Below are 22,740 nucleotides of genomic sequence, written 5' to 3' on the forward strand. Positions count from 1 at the left end.
CTCTCCCACTCCTCCCCCTGCTTGTGTTCCTGCCCTCGCTGTCTCTCTCTCTGTCCAATAAATAAATAAAATCTAAAAAAAAAAAAAAGTGAATGGGCTGTGCAGAGAGAGAAAATTTGCTGATTTCATATTTCTCCATAGAGTCAGTTTTACATGGTTCCTTTTTACTTAACGATTTCACAGTTTCATTTTATTTTCCTTTTCATGAAGAAAACTGCATAAGCAAATCAAGTAAAAAGAAATTGACTTTACTTGTATCTTAAGTGATAAAATCATAGTTAATATCAAACATTATTTCCAAAATGTGTTTCTGTCACCAGCAAAATAATTCAGAACTTCCTTTTGGCTAAAGAACTTCGGCTAAAGTTGTTTAAAGGCTGCCCTTCTAAATATCTTTATAGCCTATTATTTATCGATTCTTTTTTTTTTTTTTAAGGTATTTATTTATTTGAGAGAGAGAGAGAGAGCAAGAGAGCATGAGCACAAGTGGTGAGGGGAAGGGGAGGACAGAGAGAGGGAGAAGCAGACTCCCCACTGAGCTGGGAGCCCGATGTGGGACTCCATCCCAGGACCCTGGGATCATGACCTGAGCTGAAGGCAGACGCTTAACCACCTGAGCCACCCAAGCGCCCCTATTTTATCACTTCTTTTGTCATTTATGCTATTAATCATATCATAGTAATTAATGAGTTATTAACCAAAGTGCAATAAAGTCATAGAAATTTTCTACATGGTGCTTTCCTACACATGGAAACATCTCGTGTGATTTTAAATTATAATCTCACCAATTACTATGCATTTATTTTCCTTTGATAAATACATTCTCTACATAATAACGGAAATCTCATATCATCTTGGAGCTGTGATGACAGACTTACTTTGGATTGACAGGATCATGCAGACATTCGTTACACAGCAGTGGAAACAGAGCAAAGAGAAATCCAGTTGCCTGCACAATAAGAAGCTGTCAGAGAAGAAGGTGAAATCTCCCCTGCATTTATTTTCTACCTTGCGCAGGTGGGTAGCAGATGACTTCTCTGTTGTCTTCAGTTCTGAGCATGTGCTGCTCCATAGTTAGGTACTTCAGAGCATTCTTTCTGTAGTCTTGGCATTCATTTATTTTCTGTGTGACTTCAAAGAACGGACCAAGTTCTATCGATTCCATCAAAAGCATAGATACCCATTTCTGCATTCAGAGTGTTCGTTTTCTTAACATGCGTTAAATGTGTTAAAATGACATTCTGTGTTTTCTAATCACATAGATTTTTCTGTACCAAAATTAGTTCTGCAAAGAGTTCTGGGACAGGAGGGGTGCAAAACCTGATAATCTGTTTTTGCTTTGCAGGAAAAATATAATTCAGTTCAGTCCATGTGATCACTGTGCCCATATTGCGGTTGCTATCTGAGCTGGATGGGCTGTATTAAAACGAGGTGGTATTTGTGGTCGAGTTGAGTTGATTGCGCCTACCAGGTGTTCTCCGCGGTGTGTCATACTCATGATTTGCCCTGTATTAATTGTTGTTCCGTTTTCAAGGTCGCCAAGTTATCCTCCCCCTGGTTGTGGTAAAAGCAAATCCAAACTGAAATCTGAGCAAGATGGAATTTCCAAAACGCATAAGCTGCTGCGGAGGACTTGTTCCAGTACGGTCAAGACCGACGACGTGTGCGCCACCAAGTCGCACAGGACCTTTGGTCGCTCCCTGTCCAGCGACCCCAGGGCTGAGCAGGCGGTGGCGGCCATTAAGTCGCACAAACTTTTGAACCGGCCCTGCCCGGCAGCTGTCAAGCAAGAGGACTGCCTCACTCTGAAGTCGCACAAACTGTTGACTCGGTCCTGTTCTGGAGACCCGCGATGCGAGCACACCACCAACCTGAAGCCTCACAAACTGTTAAGCAGATCTTACTCCAGTAATCTCAGAATGGAAGAGCTGTATGGACTAAAAAACCACAAGCTGCTCAGCAAGTCTTACTCCAGTGCTCCCAAGTCATCCAAGACGGAGCTCTTCAAGGAACCTAACGCAGAGGGCAGGAGGCTCTCTCTGACCTCAGGGCTTATCGGTATCTTAACACCGTCTTCATCGTCATCTTCCCAGCCTGCTGTGCGTAAATACTTTCATCCTGAGTTCCTAAATGTTAGCCAAGGTGCAGGAGAGGTTTTTGTAAGACCTGGTAGAGGAAAGAAGCAAGATCTTCATTTTCGTTTTTGTTTTTTAGAATTTACCCTTTGTTTCTTTTTGGATATTACTATAGCATACCAGACATTGGCAACCAGTACTGGAATGTTCATTTTGATTCTGAAAAAATAAATATAGCTATTGATTGAAGGTCTAGTCCAAATTCCTGTTGTGGTCATGAAAGCTGCTAAAAATGGAAGGAAATCAGTTGGATCCACAAATCCGATCCTTTTAAGCAAGCAGGGCATTTTAATGTTTTATCAAGTAGGTTTATCTGTTCTCTAGTTCTCATACATAAGTAGTGGAGGACAAAGTTTGTCTAATAATTAAATTCAGAGTAATGTCCTTCCTTTTATATATACATATAAGAACATTTGCCTGTGAACATCGTTAACTTGTGGAGAGAAGCAACATCTACTTCTGCTACTTTAAGCTTCACTTAAAGCTGCTTTCAGTGTCTACTTTCTAAAACTGAAATCACTTTATCCTGAAGTTTTTTGGTGGAGATAGGGCCAGAAGGTAACTGTATTCAAACTTAAGTCCTCTGCGTGGTATTTATTGGGAGTCAGTCTTACACGGAGTTTACCTTTGGAGTGATCAGCATTATAGCTGATTTCAGATAAAGAAACAGACCTATCTTATGTATATTAAATACGTAAAATAGTTGATAAAAATGTTGTTTACTTTTAGTAAATGCGTGTGTGCGCTGGGGTAAGGGTATACTTAATTCTTAGCCATATATATGGATACACCTAGTAATAGATGAAATTGAAAAAAATAAGATACATTATCAGAAAGTTGTGCTGCTCTTGTATAGCTTTATTTCTAAAATTATATTGTAAATTATACCATAAAATTATATTTGTGTTAAGAAAATGTATTTAAGTATGTTGATAATTTTAGATGGACATCCCTAAAAGCCCATTTCTTATCAAAAGTAAGCAGTAAGGACACACAGAAAATAATGTCAAAATGTTAACATAGAACGTTTTCCGTGACAGTTTCACCTAAGAAAGATAATTTCACATATTCTGTAAAAGAAAATGTCTTACAATCTTCCTGTATGGTTAAGCCTACTACAGTACAATAGTTTAGTGTTGTACCCCCTCAGTAGCTGTCTCATATATCCTTGGAGGAATAATTCTCATTGTAAAATAAGATGGAAATAGTCTAAATGAGGAGGTGGGAGCATTTGACAAAAAGTAGTAGAGAAAATGAGCTTTTGTGATCATTTAAAAATGCCAGTCATTTTTACTAGAAGACCAAATAATTAAGAATACTATTGGTTTAGCTTAGACAAGGCTTGTGGTAGTAATGGCAGAAAGTATGTTATAAAGAAATTCTAAAATCTTGATGTCATAATCAGTGATTTAATTCATATTACAGTTGACCTTAGATCACACTTGTATTCACTGTTGCAAAAAGTCAAAGGCTGTAATTCATATATTCTCTGAGTTAAAAAATTGTTTTCTTCTTTTACTTTGCCTTTTATAGCCAAATGGTGCCAAATGCATTCCAATACGAGACCGTGGCTTCCTAGTGCAGGTATGAGCCACGTCATCCGTTGCAGAAATATTTTAGCTTTTAATGGGTTTTCAAATTATTTATGAACTTGACTTAATTATTTATCTTTGTTGTTTTATTCAGACAATTGAGTTTGCTGAACAGCGGATCCCTGTATTGAATGAATACTGTGTGGTTTGTGATGAGCCACATGTCTTTCAAAATGGCCCCATGCTTAGGGTAAGTTCTCACTGGTAGAATATCAGTGTTGATATAGAATATAAAAGGGTTAAGATATAAAAATAAATAAGTAAATAACTTGATTTACGGTAAATGCTCTCTACTGAGCAAATTATTTAATACACATGGTGGTGTAATTTTGACAAAAGAATCACTATTTCTAAAGAAGTCTATGAAAGAAGAGCAGGTCGTTTCATATTAGGAAAATATTTCTTAGTGAATTTCCTATATGTGCCTATCTGTCGTCTCTCTTTCTTTCCCTCTATTTATATCTGTGTATCCATCTACATCAATATCAATAGATGTAGATGTAGGTGAATATAGAGATTCACATAGCTACAGATGTATATATGCAAGCTTGTGAGCAGTGTTTCTTCAAAACCACACAATTTAAGATGCTTATTCTAGAGAAGAAAGTGTAGAAGTTAGAAGAGATATACAAAGAATCAGAATTTTAAAGATTTCAAAAAAATGCCAGCTCACTGAAACATTTGGGGCATTATTGAGGGAGTATAGAAGTAAGAACCAATGTGTATGTGTTGCCACAAAAAATAAATTTTTCCATTTTTTTAGATGTGCAATTTGGGAGGAATGATCCAGTTTCAAGTTTTTCTGCAATTTTTAAATTGAGATAAAGTTCATATAATGTGCGATTCACTATTTTAATGTATACAATTCAATAGTTTTTAGTGTGTTCACAGTGTTGTACAACCATCACCACTGTCTAATTCCAGAACATTTCCATTATCCAAAAAGAAATCTGTAACTGTTAGCAGTCATTCCAGTCTTCTCCTTCCCTCATCCCCTGGCAGCCATTAATTTATTTTTTGTTTCTATGAATTTGCTTATTCTGGACATTTCATATAAATGGAATCATACATTATGTGGCCTTTTGTTTTTGGCTTCTCAATATAATATTTTCAAGGTTCATCCAATAGCGTGTATCAATAGTGTATTCCCTTTTTTTTTGGTGTAATAATATTACATTCATGGATATACGACATGTGTTTATCCATTCATCATTTAATGGAATTGCTGGGACATATGTTAACTCTAAGTGTTTGAGAAACTACCAAACTATTTTTGACAGTGGCTGTACCATTTTATATTCCCACCAGCAGTGTATGATGGTTCCAGTTCCATCTTCTCCAACACTTGTGATTCTCCTTTTTTTCCACCCCAGTTATAGCCATTTGAGTGTGTGTGAAGTGGTATTTCATGGTGGCTCAGATTTGCACTTCCCTAATGATTAGTGATTTTGAGCTTTTTTTCATGTGCTTATTGGCCACTTGTGCATCTTCTTTGGAGAAACATCTCTTTATATTTGTTGCCCATTTTTAATTGGATTATTTCTTTTTTGTTGTTGTTGAGTTATTAAAGTTCTTTATATATATCCTGAATACTGGATTTTTATTAGATGTGTGATTTGCAGATATTCTCTCCTATTTTGTGGGTTTTCTTTTCACATTCTTGATAGCGTCCTGTGACATACAAAAGTTTTTAATTTTAATGGAGTCCATATTTATCAATTGAACTGTTGCCTAATCCAAGGTCACAAAGATTTACACCTATATTTCCTTTTATGTGTTTTATATTTTCTGTCTTAGAATTAAGTCATTGATCCTTTTTGAGTTAATTTTTGCATATGGTGTGAGGTTGGGTTCTAAATTAATTCTTTTGTTATGTAGCTATCCAATTGCCTCGGCACTGTTTGTTGAAAAGACCTTCTTTCTCCATTGAATGATTGTGGCACCCTTGTTGAAAATCATTTGACTATAGATGTATCAGTTTATTTGGACTCTGAATTTTATTCCACTGACCTGTATGTGTATCCTTACATCTGTGCTACACTGTCTTTATTACTGTAGCTCTGCATTAAGTTTGTAAGCAAGAAGTGTGAGTCCTCCAACTTAATTTTCCTTTTATAAGATTGTTTTCACTATTTGGGGTTCCTTGCATTTCTATATGAATTCTAAAGTCAGCTTGTTCATTTCTGCAAAAAAAGGCAGCTGGAATTTTACAGGTTTGCATTGGATCTGTAGGCCAGTTTGGGAAGTATTGCTGTCTTAACAATTTTAACCCCTCCAATCCAGGGACACAGGAAATGTTTCCATTTATTTAGACCTTTAAAAATTTCTTTCTACACTATGTTGTAGTTTTCATCGTTCAGGTCTTGTACATCCTTGGATAAATTTATTTTTGAGTTAGTTTATTCTTGTCACTCTTATCAACTTTGCACTGAAGGTTATAACCAGGGCAATTAGGTAAAAAAAAAAAAAAAGGTATCCAGATCGGAAAGGAAAAACTAGAACGATCTCCATTTGCAGATGACATGAGTGCTATGTGCTAGACAGTGTACAGATAGATATTTTGCATATTGCTTCCTTATTTGATTTTCACAAAACTCTTGTGGTTTATGTATTTTCGGGCTCATGGTTCAAATAAAAGGATTAAGATCGAAAAGAGGGTAAGCAATTTGTTCAGCATCACCCAGCTAGTATGGGTAGAAGCTGTACTTTCAGCTTATTTCTGCCTGATTTCAAAACTGCATCATAAATGCTTATTGAAGGCTTCCTAAGTATAAGGCACCATGCTAGATTCTGTTGTACTTTTTAAGAGAAATTCGTCCTGTTCTTGGGAATATATGCTTGAAAAGACAAATTATAAAGCCTAGAGAGAGACAATTTTGTCAGCACTTGTTTGCATTTTAGGATTTATACTTTAAGAAACATGTAATAACCGTTTATGATCATGATCTTTTGTCAAGGTATATGATATATTTGTTTTATTTTACTTGTTTATGGAAAACATACAAAAAGTTTATCTTGCCACCAATACACTATTCTCTATCAGCGAGCTTTTTTCTCAAAGAGATACAATGTTACTCTGAAACCCAAATTAACTAAATCAGCCTTTATTTATTAAAAATTTGTGCAAGTTTGTTATTTTTATGTGATACATGGAACTGTGTAGTTATGATGAGAATAAGGAGAATCCTTTGGTCATCTCAGTTTATCCCACCAGGAGGTCCATCTTTATTTTGTTAGTGTTCGTCTGTGGATCTTGATCTATTGCTTGATCCTTGGCAATGTGATCTTCACTCCAGAAAATAGTAGTAAGGTTATTAATGGCACTTGCTTTTTGAGTGCCTTTTATGTGATCATGCGTTTCAAATCATTTTACATGGATTATGTGATTTAATCCTCTCATGATAACCCTGTGAGGTGGGTATTATTATTATTAGCCCTGCTTTACAGATGAGGAGAACAGTAATTTATTTACTATCAACATTGCTAGTAAGTGATAGAGACAAGATTCGAACCCTGGCAGAATGGCACCAAGGCCACAGTTCTTAATCATGATGCTACTCTTGACTCATGTACTTGAACTGACTACTTTTACATCCTGGAAATTTACTGCATGTGTTGTGGTCCTTGTGGTTCAGTTACTGGCAGTTCATTCCCATAGTAAGTGATAGAAATATCCTGTTTGCTATCAGTATTCTCTGTGCCTTGATTCAATTTTTGTTTTACTTTAAGTAACTGTTTTATTCTGCACCAGTGAAGCTGGTGGTCTCTTTCTAGAAGTGGAAGCGCTTATGTAAATAACGATGTTTTCTAAAAAAGTATATAGCTGGTTATCCGCTGGTTTTATTTTGCTGGGATTCAGACTGATACCCAAGGAAATCAGAAAACCTACTTTGGTTTCTTAAATAGTAAGGTAAATGACAGCTGAAATCAAATCAGGAAATGGAAGTCAAAGGAAGAGAAGTAAACACAAATCAGGAAATGGAAGTCAAAGGAAGAGAAGTAAACAGAAAAAACTGCCTTTTGATGGTCTTAAACAGATATTTAACCTAAATCCGGCATACTCGTTTTTTTCTGTATCTCTCACATTTATATTGCAAAAAGTTTACTGTAATTTTAATAGAAATGTATAAAATTATTACACATAAAATTTCTTCTGGAGTATTAATCACTATACCGACTCATTGACCATTTATTCCGCTCAGATGACACATTACAACTGTAATAACTCCTAGAGATGTGAAGAGGAGAAGTCATATCCCAGTGGGTGATTAAATAGGTCAGATAAAACTCGGGGTCCCATAGAACTCTCTGCCTAATGTTCATTACATTTGTTAGATCTCTCTCTTTCAAAATTCAAACTGTATCTTATTTTTTCCTCTTTTCTCTAAGCATGATTATTTACTGAATGATGTAAGTCGCCCTTTACTACCATTTTCCAGAAGTCCTAACATTTTGGTCACTACTTGTACTGTACTGTCACTTAGAGGTCAGGGTAAGCATGTCATACTTTCTGCACCACCAGTAACTACCCTGCTTCCTGATTTAGAAATACCACAATGACCAACTTATCTCTTTGTTCACAAAGGTTATAAATGTCACTCCCAGGCATGAGGCCTGACAGGTAATACTTTGAAAATGCACAAAACTCACATTAACATCACAAGGATTGTTATTAGAGTCCTGGATTTCCTGTGTGGCAGTGCAGTTTGGATCATGATCAGAGAACCAAACCCAAGCCCAATCAGTAGTTCTCTACATCTTGCAGTCAACTAGAGTATTAATGCAGCAAACTGTTGATGCTTTAAAATGTTGATTTTGTCTTCATCCAGTATTTTTGGAAAACACAAAAATAAGGATTTATTGCCAGACTCACCACTGTTTTCTCAGCCTCTTCCTTCCCAGTGTCCTTGTCTTTTTGTTATACTCACACTGAACGCCATGATCAATGCAACTTTGTCTTCTTCTTTGAACCTGCACAAGCGCTGCTGAATTGGGTTGGAGAAAACCACAGTGGTTGTAAGGATTGGGGTCTCTGTGTTTAGAAGTTTATCATTGGTACTTGGCAATCATTCTGTATGTCCCTGGTTAGTAGAATTTCCCATTTCCCAGATCAACATATGATATGAAAATTATGATCTCATTTTCTTCTCCTGTCATGTGAAAATATTCCAGATTGCTTGCTATGAATGCACTGATGAGGCTTGAGATTTTTGTATCATTGTTCGAGAATAATGCCCAGTCCTACTGAAGCAAAATCAGCTGAGAAACCTGAGCTGTGGACCTTAGATAAATGTTTGTAACTAAGTTCTTATTTTCAGAGTGTAATTAATGACACCCAGTTATAATTTGGTCATAAGTTTAAGGCATTCCCATGAAAATTATTGAGAAACTGAACATGTAGGTAAACCCTGATATGTCGCATTTTACTTCCTAAGAGTAAAACAGGTAGGTCTTCTTGTATTTAGGTCTGACTTTAATATTTGAAGAATGGATGGAAAAGCACATCCTGTTCCCTCCTCAACTCCTCCTCGCATCCCCCACCTCATGCCACAGAAATAAGATTTCAATTTTTGAAATACAGGCTAAATAGTAATTATACCAAACACTTTAGTTCAGAAATATGATTTTTTTCACATCCAAAATGAGTAGAAAGAAATTGGTTTTAAGGCTCAAACAACAACTTTAGTTGTATGAGATAATAGGGAACACTGTGTTGAAACTTAAACAGGCATGAGCCTATCTTTACTATAAATCTGTCTTGATCTCTGTGGGATTCCTGTCTTTCTTGATGGACAGTGAACTCCCCCCCGCCCCATCCCTGCCCTGAATGTGTCTCTCTTCCAAACCATGAAAAGAACAGGAAGCATTGACTATAAAATCAGAAATACAAAGAGCTAAAGGCTTATAGGTTTTGAATTTCTGGTAGCTATTCTTAATTATTCTCATATGTTGAAAACATAGTTTTTTAATTATGAATTTTATTTACATTGCTCATTTCTCTTTTAGCAAGAACAATTTTAACAATAAATTAAGGGTTTCAATAAACTATGGATATGAAAATAAAACTATGATTTCATAATAAGCTTTAATGAAAATTTTTATTAAACACTTATTTTTGTATACACATTGGGTTAAAACAAGTAGAAGGTATAGCTTATCCAAGTTACCTAATATTGTTAATATTTAAACAGCTCAGGGAGATTTTCTAAACCTTATCTTACTTGGTTCTCTTTCTTGGTCTTCTTATTAACCTGGTTCGCTAGATGTGATTTTTTTATCCCTGTTTTACAGACAGGAAAACTGAACTGTGCGCATCTGCCCCCATTGGAACAATCACCATTTTTTATCTGTTCTATATATTGGGCTTACATGAAAAATTTTGTTTGAACGGAAAGAGCATGGCAGAAAAGGTTTGAAAACCTCTCACCTACACCATGCTATATATAAGTACATAGCTAGATTCTCTTGAGTTTTACCATTTCTGTTTTTAGTAGGAAGTAATTTAAATTCATTGAAGACACAAAGTTTCTAAAATGCAGTTAGTTTCTAAAATATTCTTTAGGGCTTCACCATTTTTGAAATACGTTTTCATTGCACACATTTAAATGGTTTTGATTCAACTAAAATTTAAAATGTATTTGTCTTAGCTTTAAAACTTCTAAAATAAATCTTAGGGACATATAAAGTTATCCTTGTGTTCAAATGGTGCATAATGAATATATTGCAAAAAAATTATGTATGTAGAATGGCAAGAGGGACTTGTCATGGTTTTACAGTTCAAATTACAGGAACTAATTGCTTGAGGACAATACAATAACATTAAGAATTGGTAATATTTTACAAATTAAGACTTATTGATTGTAAACTAAAAAATGAATTCATAAATGATGTACACATTTGGTTATATTTAGGCATATATGCTTTGTATTAAATTATGTGTAGTAAGACACATCATTACATTTATCCAGTAATAGCTATTAAATGACTATGTTCTCTTTTTTTAATACTTAAAAAAATTGGGGTATATGTTATTATTCACTCATTCATTCATTTATTTAAATAATCTCCACACTCAATGTGGGGCTTGAACTCACAACCTCAAGATCAAGAGTTGCATGCTCTACCAACTGAGCCAGCCAGGTGACCCACCTACGTTCTATTTTTAATTGATGCTAGAGCTTTCTGTATAAATAAGTATAGTAATAGCAGAATATGCTGGGGGTGGGGGATTAGCTGAGAGTCAGCTAACATGGGAGAACACTAACCCACAATATAATTACTTATGTTTCATTAGGTAAGAATGATTAGGTTTCTCTTTTTTGAATAAGATATCCTTTCTGTGAGCAATGAGACATCTAATCTTGTTGCTTAATATGATTTGAGAACTTTGTTTTCGTGTGCTATCTTGTGTTGACATTTTCAACTTCTCAAATAAAATGTGGGTAAACATGGGAGAAGGGAGGGTCAAAAGTTTACAAAATCTAGTTTGTAAATGTTTATCTCAAAATTAAGTTGATTTACATCTCAAATACTGTCTTGAACTTTCTAGTAAAAATGAGCAGTAGATACAGAATTGTTATTTTAAAGATTCACTAGTATTTACCTAGTTTGGTGTTAATATAGCATATAAATTAATCACCATATTACTACCTCTATATTTGCTATTTAAAAAGAGGGAAGATAAAATTATAAGAATGTAATGTGTATTTCTAATTTTTTAGTGTGGTAGCGAAATTGCCCTTTTCCCCCCAAAGTTTTCTAGGGTATCTGATTTCCTTCTTCAAATAGTTGCAGTAACCGTATATTCCTATAAATCAGCCTTATACATTTCAACCAAAAAGATGAAGGAAAGAAAAGAAGTGTCCATAAAGTAATCAAGCCATAGCTTTATCTTTAGGAATGTATGTTTACTATTTAAAGTAATGGGTCAGAGACACCTGGGTGGCTCAGATGGTTAGCGTCTGCCTTCAGCTCAGGTCATGGTCTCCGGGTCCTGGGACCCACGCTGGGCTCCTGGCTCAGCGAGGAGTCTGCTTCCCCCCTCCATCTCCCCCTGCTCATGCTTTCTCTCTTTCTGTATCTCTCTGTCTCAAATGAATAAATAAAATCCTTGAAAAAAAAAAAGTAATGGGTCAGTTGGCAAGTCCATGTGATTTGGAGATTTGAATATAATCAGGTCTGGGAAGAGGATGAAATGGAAATACAGAAGAAAGCATTGAAATGTTGCTCATTTGTTAACCAAGATAAAAAAAAAAAAAAGTAGGAGGTCAGGGTGAAATTGGTAAAAATTATTTGAGACAAAATCAGGGGTGGCACATGAATACTTAAGATTGGGGACAAAGTGTGATAGAGATATGTAAGAATATTCTATTTTTTCTTCAGTCTTAGACATTTTTCCTATATTAAAATCTTAAAAATTTATCCATCCAATCTAGTGGAGTGTGAGATATTTTATTTCATTTTAATTTCCATTGTTTAAAGCAACAACTTGGTACTGTAAAAGATAGTTTCTATTGTTTTAAAACATTCCCTGGAATCTGTTTGTGAATATACATGTACATATGTACATACATACATATATATTTGGATGATCACAAAATAAGTATAATTGATTGCCAAAGTTCAAATGAAAAAATAAAATCAGTTATTACTTGTTTACACTAAATAAGCTTTATCCTATTATTCCTTTGGGATTGATGGATTTTATTCACAAAAAATGTATGGTTATTTGACGAGAGTAGTATTAAAAATAAAATACCTTCTGTGTCCCTGTTTACTTCCTCAGTGAAGGTTGTTGGGTAACTGGTACATGAATAAATTCTTAGGGCCCTTTATGATTTCCATGGTTTATCTTCTCCATGGATTCTTTTTGTATACAGGTCCACTATACACCAATATAGTGTTTGTCGCTGTGGTAAAGGTACAATAAATGATTGCTCTTATTATTTCAGACCATATCATGCTCCCAGAAATTGAACAAAAGAAACAACCAATGTCCCTGGGGAAAATTGAGGTTGAGACATACATGCACATAGATAAACACACAAAAAAATAGAATATTAAAAATAGGTTAAACCCTTAAGAAAAGAATAAGCAGAAATTGAACAGTCTGCTCTAAGTATAGCTGTCTATATATAGCAGTGTGTATATAGTTTGAGTCTGGGTGAAGGGCTTTCTCCAATTAATTTCTTCTCGTAGGTAGTTTTTCCTGATGTTTCTGAAATGTAATCAAACTGCCCTTTTAAGGTGGACAAAGGGATGTATCAGTTGATTTTTTCCTAAAATTCTCTTTGGGAAACATCAACCAGAAATGTTTGTGATCGGTCATGCTTCTGTCCACAAAGCCACCGTATGGACCTATTCTGAACATGAAGGATGGACCATAAAGGACCATACTTCCCACTGGTTAAGCACTAGACTAAGTCCTCGGAAATGAGTGAGCGTAGGAGCAGTGGCACTAACAAAATGCCTTTTGTCTGCCAGGCAGCGGCACCGTGGGTTGTATCGTGTCAGGCTTCATCAGCTACCTAATGCAACGTAACTCGGGAGATAAGATAAATCAGACAGATGACACTGTATTAGATGTGAAAGATGAGAAGTCTCCCAAAGCAATTGCAGAGTGTATATTTCAGCGCTGTTGACTTCAGGAGGTTATTGAAGTCAAAAGTCTTTGCAACAAAACCAATCTTTCAAGAGCTGGGTAGCAAGTAAGCAGAATCATGCTTATTCCTTCCAAAGAAAATTACCTAGGAAAAAGTGGAATTCTTCTTGATATATTTGTTTTACACAGCTGTTGGGTTTAACCTCATTTTTTAGTATATCACCAGCTTAGGTGTCTGCTTTTTTTAATACATATCAGGTACAAATGTGTATTAAGTAGGAGAGATGGATTTTCCATCTATTGCTAAAAATTCTAAGTGCAAGCACCTACAACTATTTGAAATGAATTTCTTGTATTAGTGACTCCATATCACTAGATGATTATTTTCCTGAATTGTTACCCAAATTTAGAAATTTAACTTTTGTTAAATAGGGTCCTATGATTCCTTTCTTTTTAACATTCTGAAACTTCGCATTTTTTTTTTAGATATTTAATGGAATGTCATAAAATTAATTTAGGAATTGGGAAATGGAAAAAACTGTTGTAACTGATTGCCCTTTCTTTTGTAGCCCACTGTGTGTGAGCGAGAGCTGTGTGTGTTTGCTTTTCAAACCCTGGGAGTAATGAACGAAGCTGCTGATGAGATAGCAACTGGAGCTCAGGTAGGAGCACACAGTGCTAATTAGTCCTGATTTTGATTTGAAAAATTTATTCTGATCCACTAGTTACCATCAGTCTGCTCTTCTTTTGGACACATTTTTGATAGTTTGACATTAGATTAAAAAGCAAGCTGGCATTTGATTCTTTTTTTTTAGCTGGAAACTGAATTTTGCTATCTGTATCTAGTGAGTGTTTTGTCATTTGGCAGTTGGGCGAGGGAAGAAATTAAGCCAACTTTCTTGTGTTTAAAAAATAACTGTGATTCTGTCATGGTGAAGTTGAAATATTGAAACCCTTGCACATGCATTATGTAAAATTTATTTGTAAAGTTATAGTGCCATAAAATGGAAGCCAATTTATTTTTCAAACTTAGGTGAAAAGATAAAGGGCCGAACATATAAGGAAAAGCATCCAATTTTGCAAGAGCAGTGTTTATGACATAGGAAGAAAAATATAAAAATGAATGAAACAACTTGGAAGTAGAGAAGCATTCCATGTTTCTGGAAGGAAAAAATAAATTCTAAAGATGCCAGAATTTACTTCATGAATTCCATCAAAATTTCAATTGCTTTTTTTAAATTTATTTATGGAACCTAACTTCCTAATAAATTTATAAGAAAAAAAATCAGAGAAAACATAAAAAAAAAAGAAAAGAATGCTAATTAAGGGAGGCTAGACCGACCATATACAAAAACATATTATGCAATCCTATATTTTTAAAAAAATGCAGTCCTGGCAAAGAATAGAATGGCAGATAATCCCCCAAAGAGATCTAATTATAAATACATTTAATAGACTTCAAAGGAAGTATCATGTCACATTGTAAAATTAAAATGATTTAGTAAGTGAGGTGGGAAGAAATGACCTGCAACATGGGGGAGAAAATCAGCTTAGCCCTTTACACTGTGTGTAAAACAAATTCCTAATGGCTTAATGAAGAGTTTTGCCATACATACTTTATGTTTTTTACTTGAAAAAATAGTGAATGTTAAGAGCTAAGTATGAGAAAATTTGTTTTGCCTCAAACATAATTGTATAAAAGCACATAAAACTTGAAAAGAAAAACACGAGGACTATAACAGATTAATAGAGGAAATGAACACACGATTCACAAATATAGTTAGTAAAGAAACGTAAGAAAATATTCAGCTTTACTAAAATCAACAGGAAGCTAAATGTGAAGAGAATTACCAGTCTGTTACTTACAAAATTTGCAAAGATGGGTGGGGGAAAATGACTGTAAAACAGACATTCGTTCGGGCACCTGGGTGGCTCAGTTGGTTAAGCGACTGCCTTCGGCTCAGGTCATGGTCCCGGAGTCCTGGGATCGAGTCCCACATCGGGCTCCCGGCTCAGCGGGGAGCCTGCTTCTCCCTCTGACCCTCTCTCTCCCCTCTCATGCTGTTTCTCTCTCTCTCTCAAATAAATTAAAAAAAAAAAAAATCTAAAAAAAAAAAAACCAGACATTCGTTCAATAAGTATCGAATGTCTAGAATTAACAGGCATTACTCCAGATGAAAGTACAGCAGTTAATATAGACTAGCACAGACCTCGTGGATGTACATACATCCTGTTAACCTAATCATTTCACTGATTACCTAAATGGAGGTACATCCCCTTGAAGAAATATTAAGGAAAACAGTTATGATATGGTGAATTATAAATGAACAATAATACAAACAGTATAGCATTGATCATATGTAATGTGGAAAAAAAGATTCCATGATTAAATTTCAGAAATATGGCTTAATATCGCCCCTACAGCTAACATGCACATATTTGCATATTAAAGGCTCTCAGAATCCCTGAAACTAAGAAAATAAGTAGCCAGTACTTGGAGGATTTCTCAAATGTATCTGACCATGGTGGATCTTTTTCCTTTCCTTCCTTTTTTTTTTGAAATGTGGAAGTTTTTCTCATCAATTGGAACTAATACTGCTCAAAAAAAAAAAGATCCTAAATATATGCTGTTTATAGCTATTTGAAGTGCTCGATTCAGCAGCACATACACTAAAACATAGCTATGTAAAAATGATTAAGCTTTACACAGCTGTGTGTATGTTTGTGAATATACATACATGAATAGGTATGTGGGTATATATGTATTATATATATTTTATATATAATTTATAAAATATATATTTTATATATATTATATATATTTATATATTATATAATATATATATCTTATATATATATATAAAATTCTTCAAGTGGTAAAGTTAACATCTGTGCATTTTAGTGGATGTAAATTGTCCCTCAGACGATGTGAAAAGGGAAGGAGTTAGAGCCTGGAACTAAGAAATAATTAGAAGGAAAATGAACATCATGATAACAGTAGGCTAGATTGACAGAATATTAGGTGCTTCCCCCCCCCCCCCCCCCCCCCGCTTATTATAGATACCTCTCAAAAAATAATGGTTGTTAAAGAGAAGTTAATTTTGGATTTTATAATGATAGTTACAAAACACAATTACTCGATCATATCAATTTAGTGATTCTATCTGAAGCAGAATATTCTTTTCACTACTTTAAAGCAAGTACACAATATTCTGGTTATAATTCTAAAGATTACATGGAAACTGATTCTCTTTCTAGACAGAAAGAAACTGTATCTCAGTAATCCTGGTGCATCTGTTGACTCCTGCATTTTAAGTGGTTCTCTGAGGTTGCAAGAACCGTCCTTAAATGGACACTGCAGGAGGCTGGACTGGGATGAGATTGTCTCAGCAGCTAGGATTCCAAGCCCCCATATGCTGTTTCAACCAAAACAGCTCCGTTTTATTTATTTGTGTTGAGCTTTCATATAAGATTTTATTTATTTATTTATTTTTTATTTTTATTTTATTTTTTTTATTATTATGTTATGTTAATCACCATACATTACATCATTAGTTTTTGATGTAGTGTTCCATGATTCATTGTTTGCGTATAACACCCAGTGCTCCATGCAGTACGTGCCCTCTTTAATACTCATCACCAGGCTAACCTGTCCCCCCACCACCCTCCCCTCTGGAACCCTCAGTTTGTTTGTCTCAGAGTCCATAGTCTCTCATGGTTCGTCTCCCCCTCCGATGATTCCCCCCCTTCGTTCTTCCCTTCCTGCTATCTTCTTCTTTTTTTTTTTTTCTTTTAACATATAATGTATTATTTGTTTCAGAGGTACAGGTCTGTGATTCAACAGTCTTACACAATTCACAGCGCTCATATAAGATTTTATTTAGAAAAAAAGGGATCAGGGCGCCTGGGTGGCTCAGTTGGTTAAGCGACTACCTTTGGCTCAGGTCATGATCCTGGAGTCCCGGGATCGAGTCCCGCATCGGGCTCCCTGCTCAGCAGGGAGTCTGCTTCTCCCTCTCCCGCTCCCCCCTCTTGTGCTCTTTCTCTCTCTCAAATAAATAAATAAAAAATCTTTAAAAAAAAAAAAAAGATAAAAGGGATCAATATTGAAATGTTTGAAAGCCATTGATCTTCAATTTTAAATTCACCTATTTTCCAGAATACATTATATATCTGTAGGCCACTCCTGCACTTGCCTTTCTTACTCACCTGGACCTGAATTTTCTCATTTGCAAGTGCTCCAGGGTCTTCCTTACCTGCAGGGGAGGGTTGAGAGTCTTGCTCTACCAGATGGATTGTATATAATGGCCTTTGGAAGCATGTGATTCTATAAACCCACTGACCTTTTCTCACTCATCAAATGGCCTAATTCCCATTGTTTGAATTCTGTATTTCTCTATCCTAAGTATATTAGCCTCCAGATTGCCTCTTCAATTATATTATTCAGTGTAAGAAGAAAGATGTCTGGAACTTGCTGACTATAGCACTCATCATTATGTGCTAAGATCCCATTAAGAATCTTTCATTTTGGGGCACCTGGGTGACTCAGTCAGTTAAGCATCAGACTCTTGATCTCAGCTTAGGTCTTGATCTCAGGGTCGTGAGTTCAAGCCCCTTGTTGGGCTCCGTTCTGGGCGTGGAGCCTACTTAAAAAAAGGGGGGGAGGGCACCGGAGTGGCTCAGTCGTTAAGCATCTATCTGCCTTTGGCTCAGGTCATGATCCCAGAGTTCTGGGATCGAGCCCCACATTGGTCCCACTGCTCAGAGGGAAGCCTGCTTCTCCCTCTCCCACTCCCTCCCCCTGCTTGTGTTCCCGCTCTCACTGTCTCTCTCTCAGTCAAATAAATAAATAAAATCTTAAAAAAAAAAAAAAAGAATCATTTAAAATGCTGGGAGTGGGGAAATACATGATTTGGGGTAAAAAAAAAAAAAAACATAGTCGTTCATTATGTTTTATTTTTTTTAAGTAGACATTTTACTCCATGGAAAAATTAACGTGCAAATGAATACAAATCCAAACAGTGTTATACAGACCTTTTCTTGTTCAAAAATTCTGCCTGCTAACTTCTGTAACAGATAAGTCATAAAATTACAGTGGCTTAAGATGATACACATTTTTACTTCTTGCTCCCACAACCGTCCAGTTAGAATGTTTGTTGGGCAGCTTTCTGTGTGATGATTGAGTTAACTGGACCCATTCCATTGTGTGGCTCTGCTGTCTTAGGTACATGGCATACAGCAGAGGCAGAGATAAAAGCGAAGAAGGTGCACCTGTTTATTCATCAACTCCACCCTTTTCCACCGCCGATCCAATTCCATTGGTTAAAACTAATCACGAAGCCTTACGTAGACAAAAGGGGTGGAAATGTCGCACGCAGAGCAGCTGCCTCCCGTCAATAGCTCTCTACCTGGGAAGCAAGAAGTAGGAGGCTTTGGTGGACAGCATGAGATTTTGCTGTGGTAGTTAACGCTGTTTCTTTTAAGTTGGCTTAGAACATCTATTTAGCAGAAATATTCTAATTGAATTCTCTACCCCCATGTCTATTATTTCATTATAGTTTACTTGACTCCAATGATGAAATTATTGGCAGAAGAACGCATATAATTTTTGGTAGTTTTGATTGTTTTGATGCTTCTGGCGCAAGGTGTTTAATAAATATTTGATTGAAAGGGATACATTGTTCAGGTTATTACTATTGTATCTATTTGTATCTTTATTCTTGTGATAAAAAACACGTAACATAAAATTTACTATCTTAACCCTTTTTTAAGCATACAGTTCAGTAGTGTTTACAATATTCAACTTGTCATGAAACAGATTTCCATAACTTTTTCATCTTGCAGAACTGAAACTCTATACCCATTAAACAACTCCCCTTATGTAGCCCCCTTCCTCCAGCCCCGGTAATCACCATTCTACTTTCTGTTTCTATGAATTTGACTACTTTAAATACCTCTTGGGGGACTCTTACAGTATTTGTCTTTTTGTGGTTTGTTTTATACCGGTTTATTTCACTTAGCATAATGTCCTCAAGGTTTATCGATGCGATGTTGTAGCATGTGATGGAATTTTCCTTTCTTAGGCTGAATAATTTTTCAAAATTTTCAAAATGTAAAAATACCACATCTTTATCCATTCAACTGTCAATGGACATTTTGGTTGCCTCCATCTCTTGGCTCTTGTGAATAATGCTGCTGTAAACATGGGTATGCAAATAGGTCTTTAAGACCCTTCTTTGAATTATTGTGGATATATATCCAGAAGTGGGATTGTCACTTCCAGCAGGATCATATGGAAGTTCTATTATTAACTTCTTGAGGGGCTTCCATAGTAGTGTTTTCTGTAGCAGATGCACAAATTTATAATTCCATCAGCAGTGCACAGAGGCTCCAGTTTCTTCATGTGCTCAACACTTGTTATTTTCTGGTTTTGGTTTTTATTTTTTGATAGTAGCAGTCCTAATGGTTGTGAGGTGATATCTCATTATGGTTTTGATTTGCATTTCTCTGATGATTAATAATGTTGAGCATCTTTTCATGTGCTGTTGGCCATCTGTATGTCTTCTTTAATGAATTGCTTATCTGGGTTTTTTGCCCATTTTTAAATCAAATTATTTGATTTCTTCTTGTTGAGTTGTAGGAATTCTTTATATATTCTGGATATTAACCCGCTTTCAGATACCTGATTCGCAAATATTTTCTCCCATCCCATACCATTTCACTCTGTTGATTGTGTCCTTTGATGTACCAAAGTTTTTAAGTTTGATGTAGTCCCATTTGTCTATTTTTGTTTTTATTGTTTGTGCTTTGGTGTCAAGCCAAGAAATCATTGCCAAGTCCAATGTCATGAAGTTTTTCCCTCATGTTTTCTTGTGGGAATTTTATAGTTTAAGGTCTTATGTTTAGGTCTTTATTCCATTTTGAGTTAATTTTTGTGTATGGTGTAAGATAAAAGTCCAGCTTCATTTTTTTTTTCATATGGATATCCAGTTTTCCCACCGTCATTCATAAAAAAACTATTCTTTTCCACTGAGTGGTTTTAGTACCCTTATCAAAGATCATTTGACCCTTTATTAAAGCAAAGGGCATGAACTTTTCTAACACTTCATTTGCATACTGTGACTTTTAATTCTTAAAAATTTTTATAAGATAGTACCAATTCCCTCCCCACTGCCAGAGTTCCAGAAAAGGCTGTTTTATTTTACTGATTATTCTTTTTCAGGAGTTTTTATTTGGATTTTTCTTTTATTGAGAGACCAGAAAATGCCAAAAACAATTTGTGTCTAGGTTAAAGTGCATCTGTCTGGGGTAGAAGGAGTGTAAGTGTGCGTGCAGAAGACAAAAAGGATTTTATTATGTCTTTATTATATATATTGCTTGGAAACCACACACACACACACACACATAAAGGGTGTAGTGTGTTGGAAACATAGTAGCTCTTTCAGTTCTACTGTTTTCTGAGTGAGTCTTGTGGGGTGTATGTCTGTGTACTTTAGGAAGGGTTTCTTATAGATCATATGCCCAATGGCTTGAGTGTTGCTGATTATTTTAGGTCACTGGAAGTTCTGGATGCTGTGATTGGGTGGATGTGTTTTGTGAGTGTACACACAACATAGTGAGCACATGGTCATTAGGTCACAGTGCCCCTCCCATGAACCACAAGAATCAAAAATTGTTTTACTCTTACTCTACATTTTTTAAATGCCTGTCTAAAAGCTTTCTAGAAATATTTTTCTCTGTAAAGATTAAGTCCACTGCTTTCCTTATGATGTCCCCTATCTTCACACTGTCGATGTGTCTGTTTGGGCGCCCTCTCTCCATTTAGACAGTGTCCGTTTTCTCGATTGACTTGCCAGAAGCATATTGTTTTGGGAACTGGAGAAGGGGGGCTTTGCTCCTAACCGTTAAATGACACTGCCTCTTAGTAAATTGTTAAGAGGTCACAGAAGAACATAGGAATAAAGCCATCATATTTAGCATACCAAAGGTCATGAATGGCCTGAGGCAGAGAGTAGGAAGAAGTAAGATGATGTCAGGAGCTTTACTGTTCTTGGAACACGTCAGACTCATCTCCTGAATTTGCAGTTCCATCACCTGGAATAGTTTCTCCCAGAGCTCTATCTCGCTCTCTGTCTTCACTCTGGTCTCTGTTGAAGTACCACCACCTTCCTAGCCACTCTGAAACAGCATTCCCTATTGCCTTAGTCTCTAACACCTGCTTAAACTTTACAGCATTCAACACTACCAGAAATGTATCTGAGCATATATTTAACTGATTATTTGGTTATGCATCTTCTCCATTAGAATGTAAATTCCATGAAAGAGAGGACCTGTCTTTCTTGTGCATGTCTGCCATGGAACCTAGAGCAATGTGAGAGCATAGTAGAGAGTTCATGACAAAGAGATACTAGGACGTTATCGGAAGCAACACATGTCAGTCATTTGAAGTTAATGGTCAGGTTTGGTCAACTGTGGTCTGAAGCCGCAAAGTTGGTAGCAGTTTTGAGATTTTCCTACTTAACTTCCGCAACCACGAGCGGGAGGAGCAATGGCAAAGCACGCGCTGGATCGCGAAGGATGCTAACTCTCTTATGTATGTGTTTCAAGGTGGTAGATCTACTAGTATCCATGTGTAGGTCTGCACTGGAATCTCCTAGAAAAGTTGTCATTTTCGAGCCATATCCTTCTGTGGTGGATCCTAACGATCCTCAGATGCTGGCCTTCAACCCCAGGGTGAGTACTTCTCCTCATACGCCCCTCCCGCCCCCTGTAACAGCAGCTGAGATTTTAGAGCTGCCAGCTTCCCTCTTTCCGTCTAACTCACTCCCTCATCAGGCCCATCTCTGACCCGTGGTGGACTCTATCCATTTAATAAATACCGTTCTTTTCCCACAAACTCTATTTACTGCCTCCTTCAGTCTTTCCCATATCCTATTATTTCCCCTGTCCTTTCATCTTTTAAAATCACTTTCAGAACTTCATCTTTATGAAACTAGACCCATTTCATCCTCTCAAATTGCAATCTTTACACATCCCATCTGCATGAAAGGCAGGTAAATAGCAGTAATAAACTAGGTAGTAATGATTGATATGATTAATTTCATTATATAGTTTTGAGAGTCTAGCGTAATATAACCTCATGGTAATTTTAAGGGTTGTGGGTAAAAGGACTGATTTTTGCTTTCTTTTGTATTTTTACTTAATCATCCCTTGCCTTTTCCCTAGTTACCTGAAGATTAGTGAAAGTTTAGTCCATATTGTCGATCAAGTGGCATTCCTTGAGAAAACAGTTTTATAAATATTTGTGGAGATGAGGCAGAATCCTTCTGAAATAGCAAAATTTTCAAATTGCATGAGAGCTAAAATTGCCTTAGTTTCTCTTACTATCCATCTTGAAATCATTTTGTAGACA

The 22,740-nt window shown here is 35.9% G+C and overlaps 1 protein-coding gene across 1 annotated transcript in view; it reads left to right on the plus strand.

Annotated features, from left to right (window-relative positions):
• LOC118006639 (protein mono-ADP-ribosyltransferase PARP8-like) overlaps positions 1-22,740 on the plus strand; it is a 171,639-nt gene that overhangs the window by 123,779 nt on the left and 25,120 nt on the right. Inside the window, exons 11-16 of the mRNA XM_034999359.1 lie at positions 892-1,017; positions 1,535-2,099; positions 3,669-3,719; positions 3,822-3,917; positions 13,898-13,990; positions 21,936-22,061. Coding sequence (XP_034855250.1) covers positions 892-1,017; positions 1,535-2,099; positions 3,669-3,719; positions 3,822-3,917; positions 13,898-13,990; positions 21,936-22,061 — 1,057 coding nt within the window. The remainder of the gene's footprint in view (positions 1-891; positions 1,018-1,534; positions 2,100-3,668; positions 3,720-3,821; positions 3,918-13,897; positions 13,991-21,935; positions 22,062-22,740) is intronic.

The sequence above is a fragment of the Mirounga leonina genome, unplaced genomic scaffold, assembly GCF_011800145.1.
Source record: "Mirounga leonina isolate KUSES-001 unplaced genomic scaffold, KU_Mleo_1.0 Mir_98, whole genome shotgun sequence".
NCBI classification, from domain to species: domain Eukaryota; kingdom Metazoa; phylum Chordata; class Mammalia; order Carnivora; family Phocidae; genus Mirounga; species Mirounga leonina.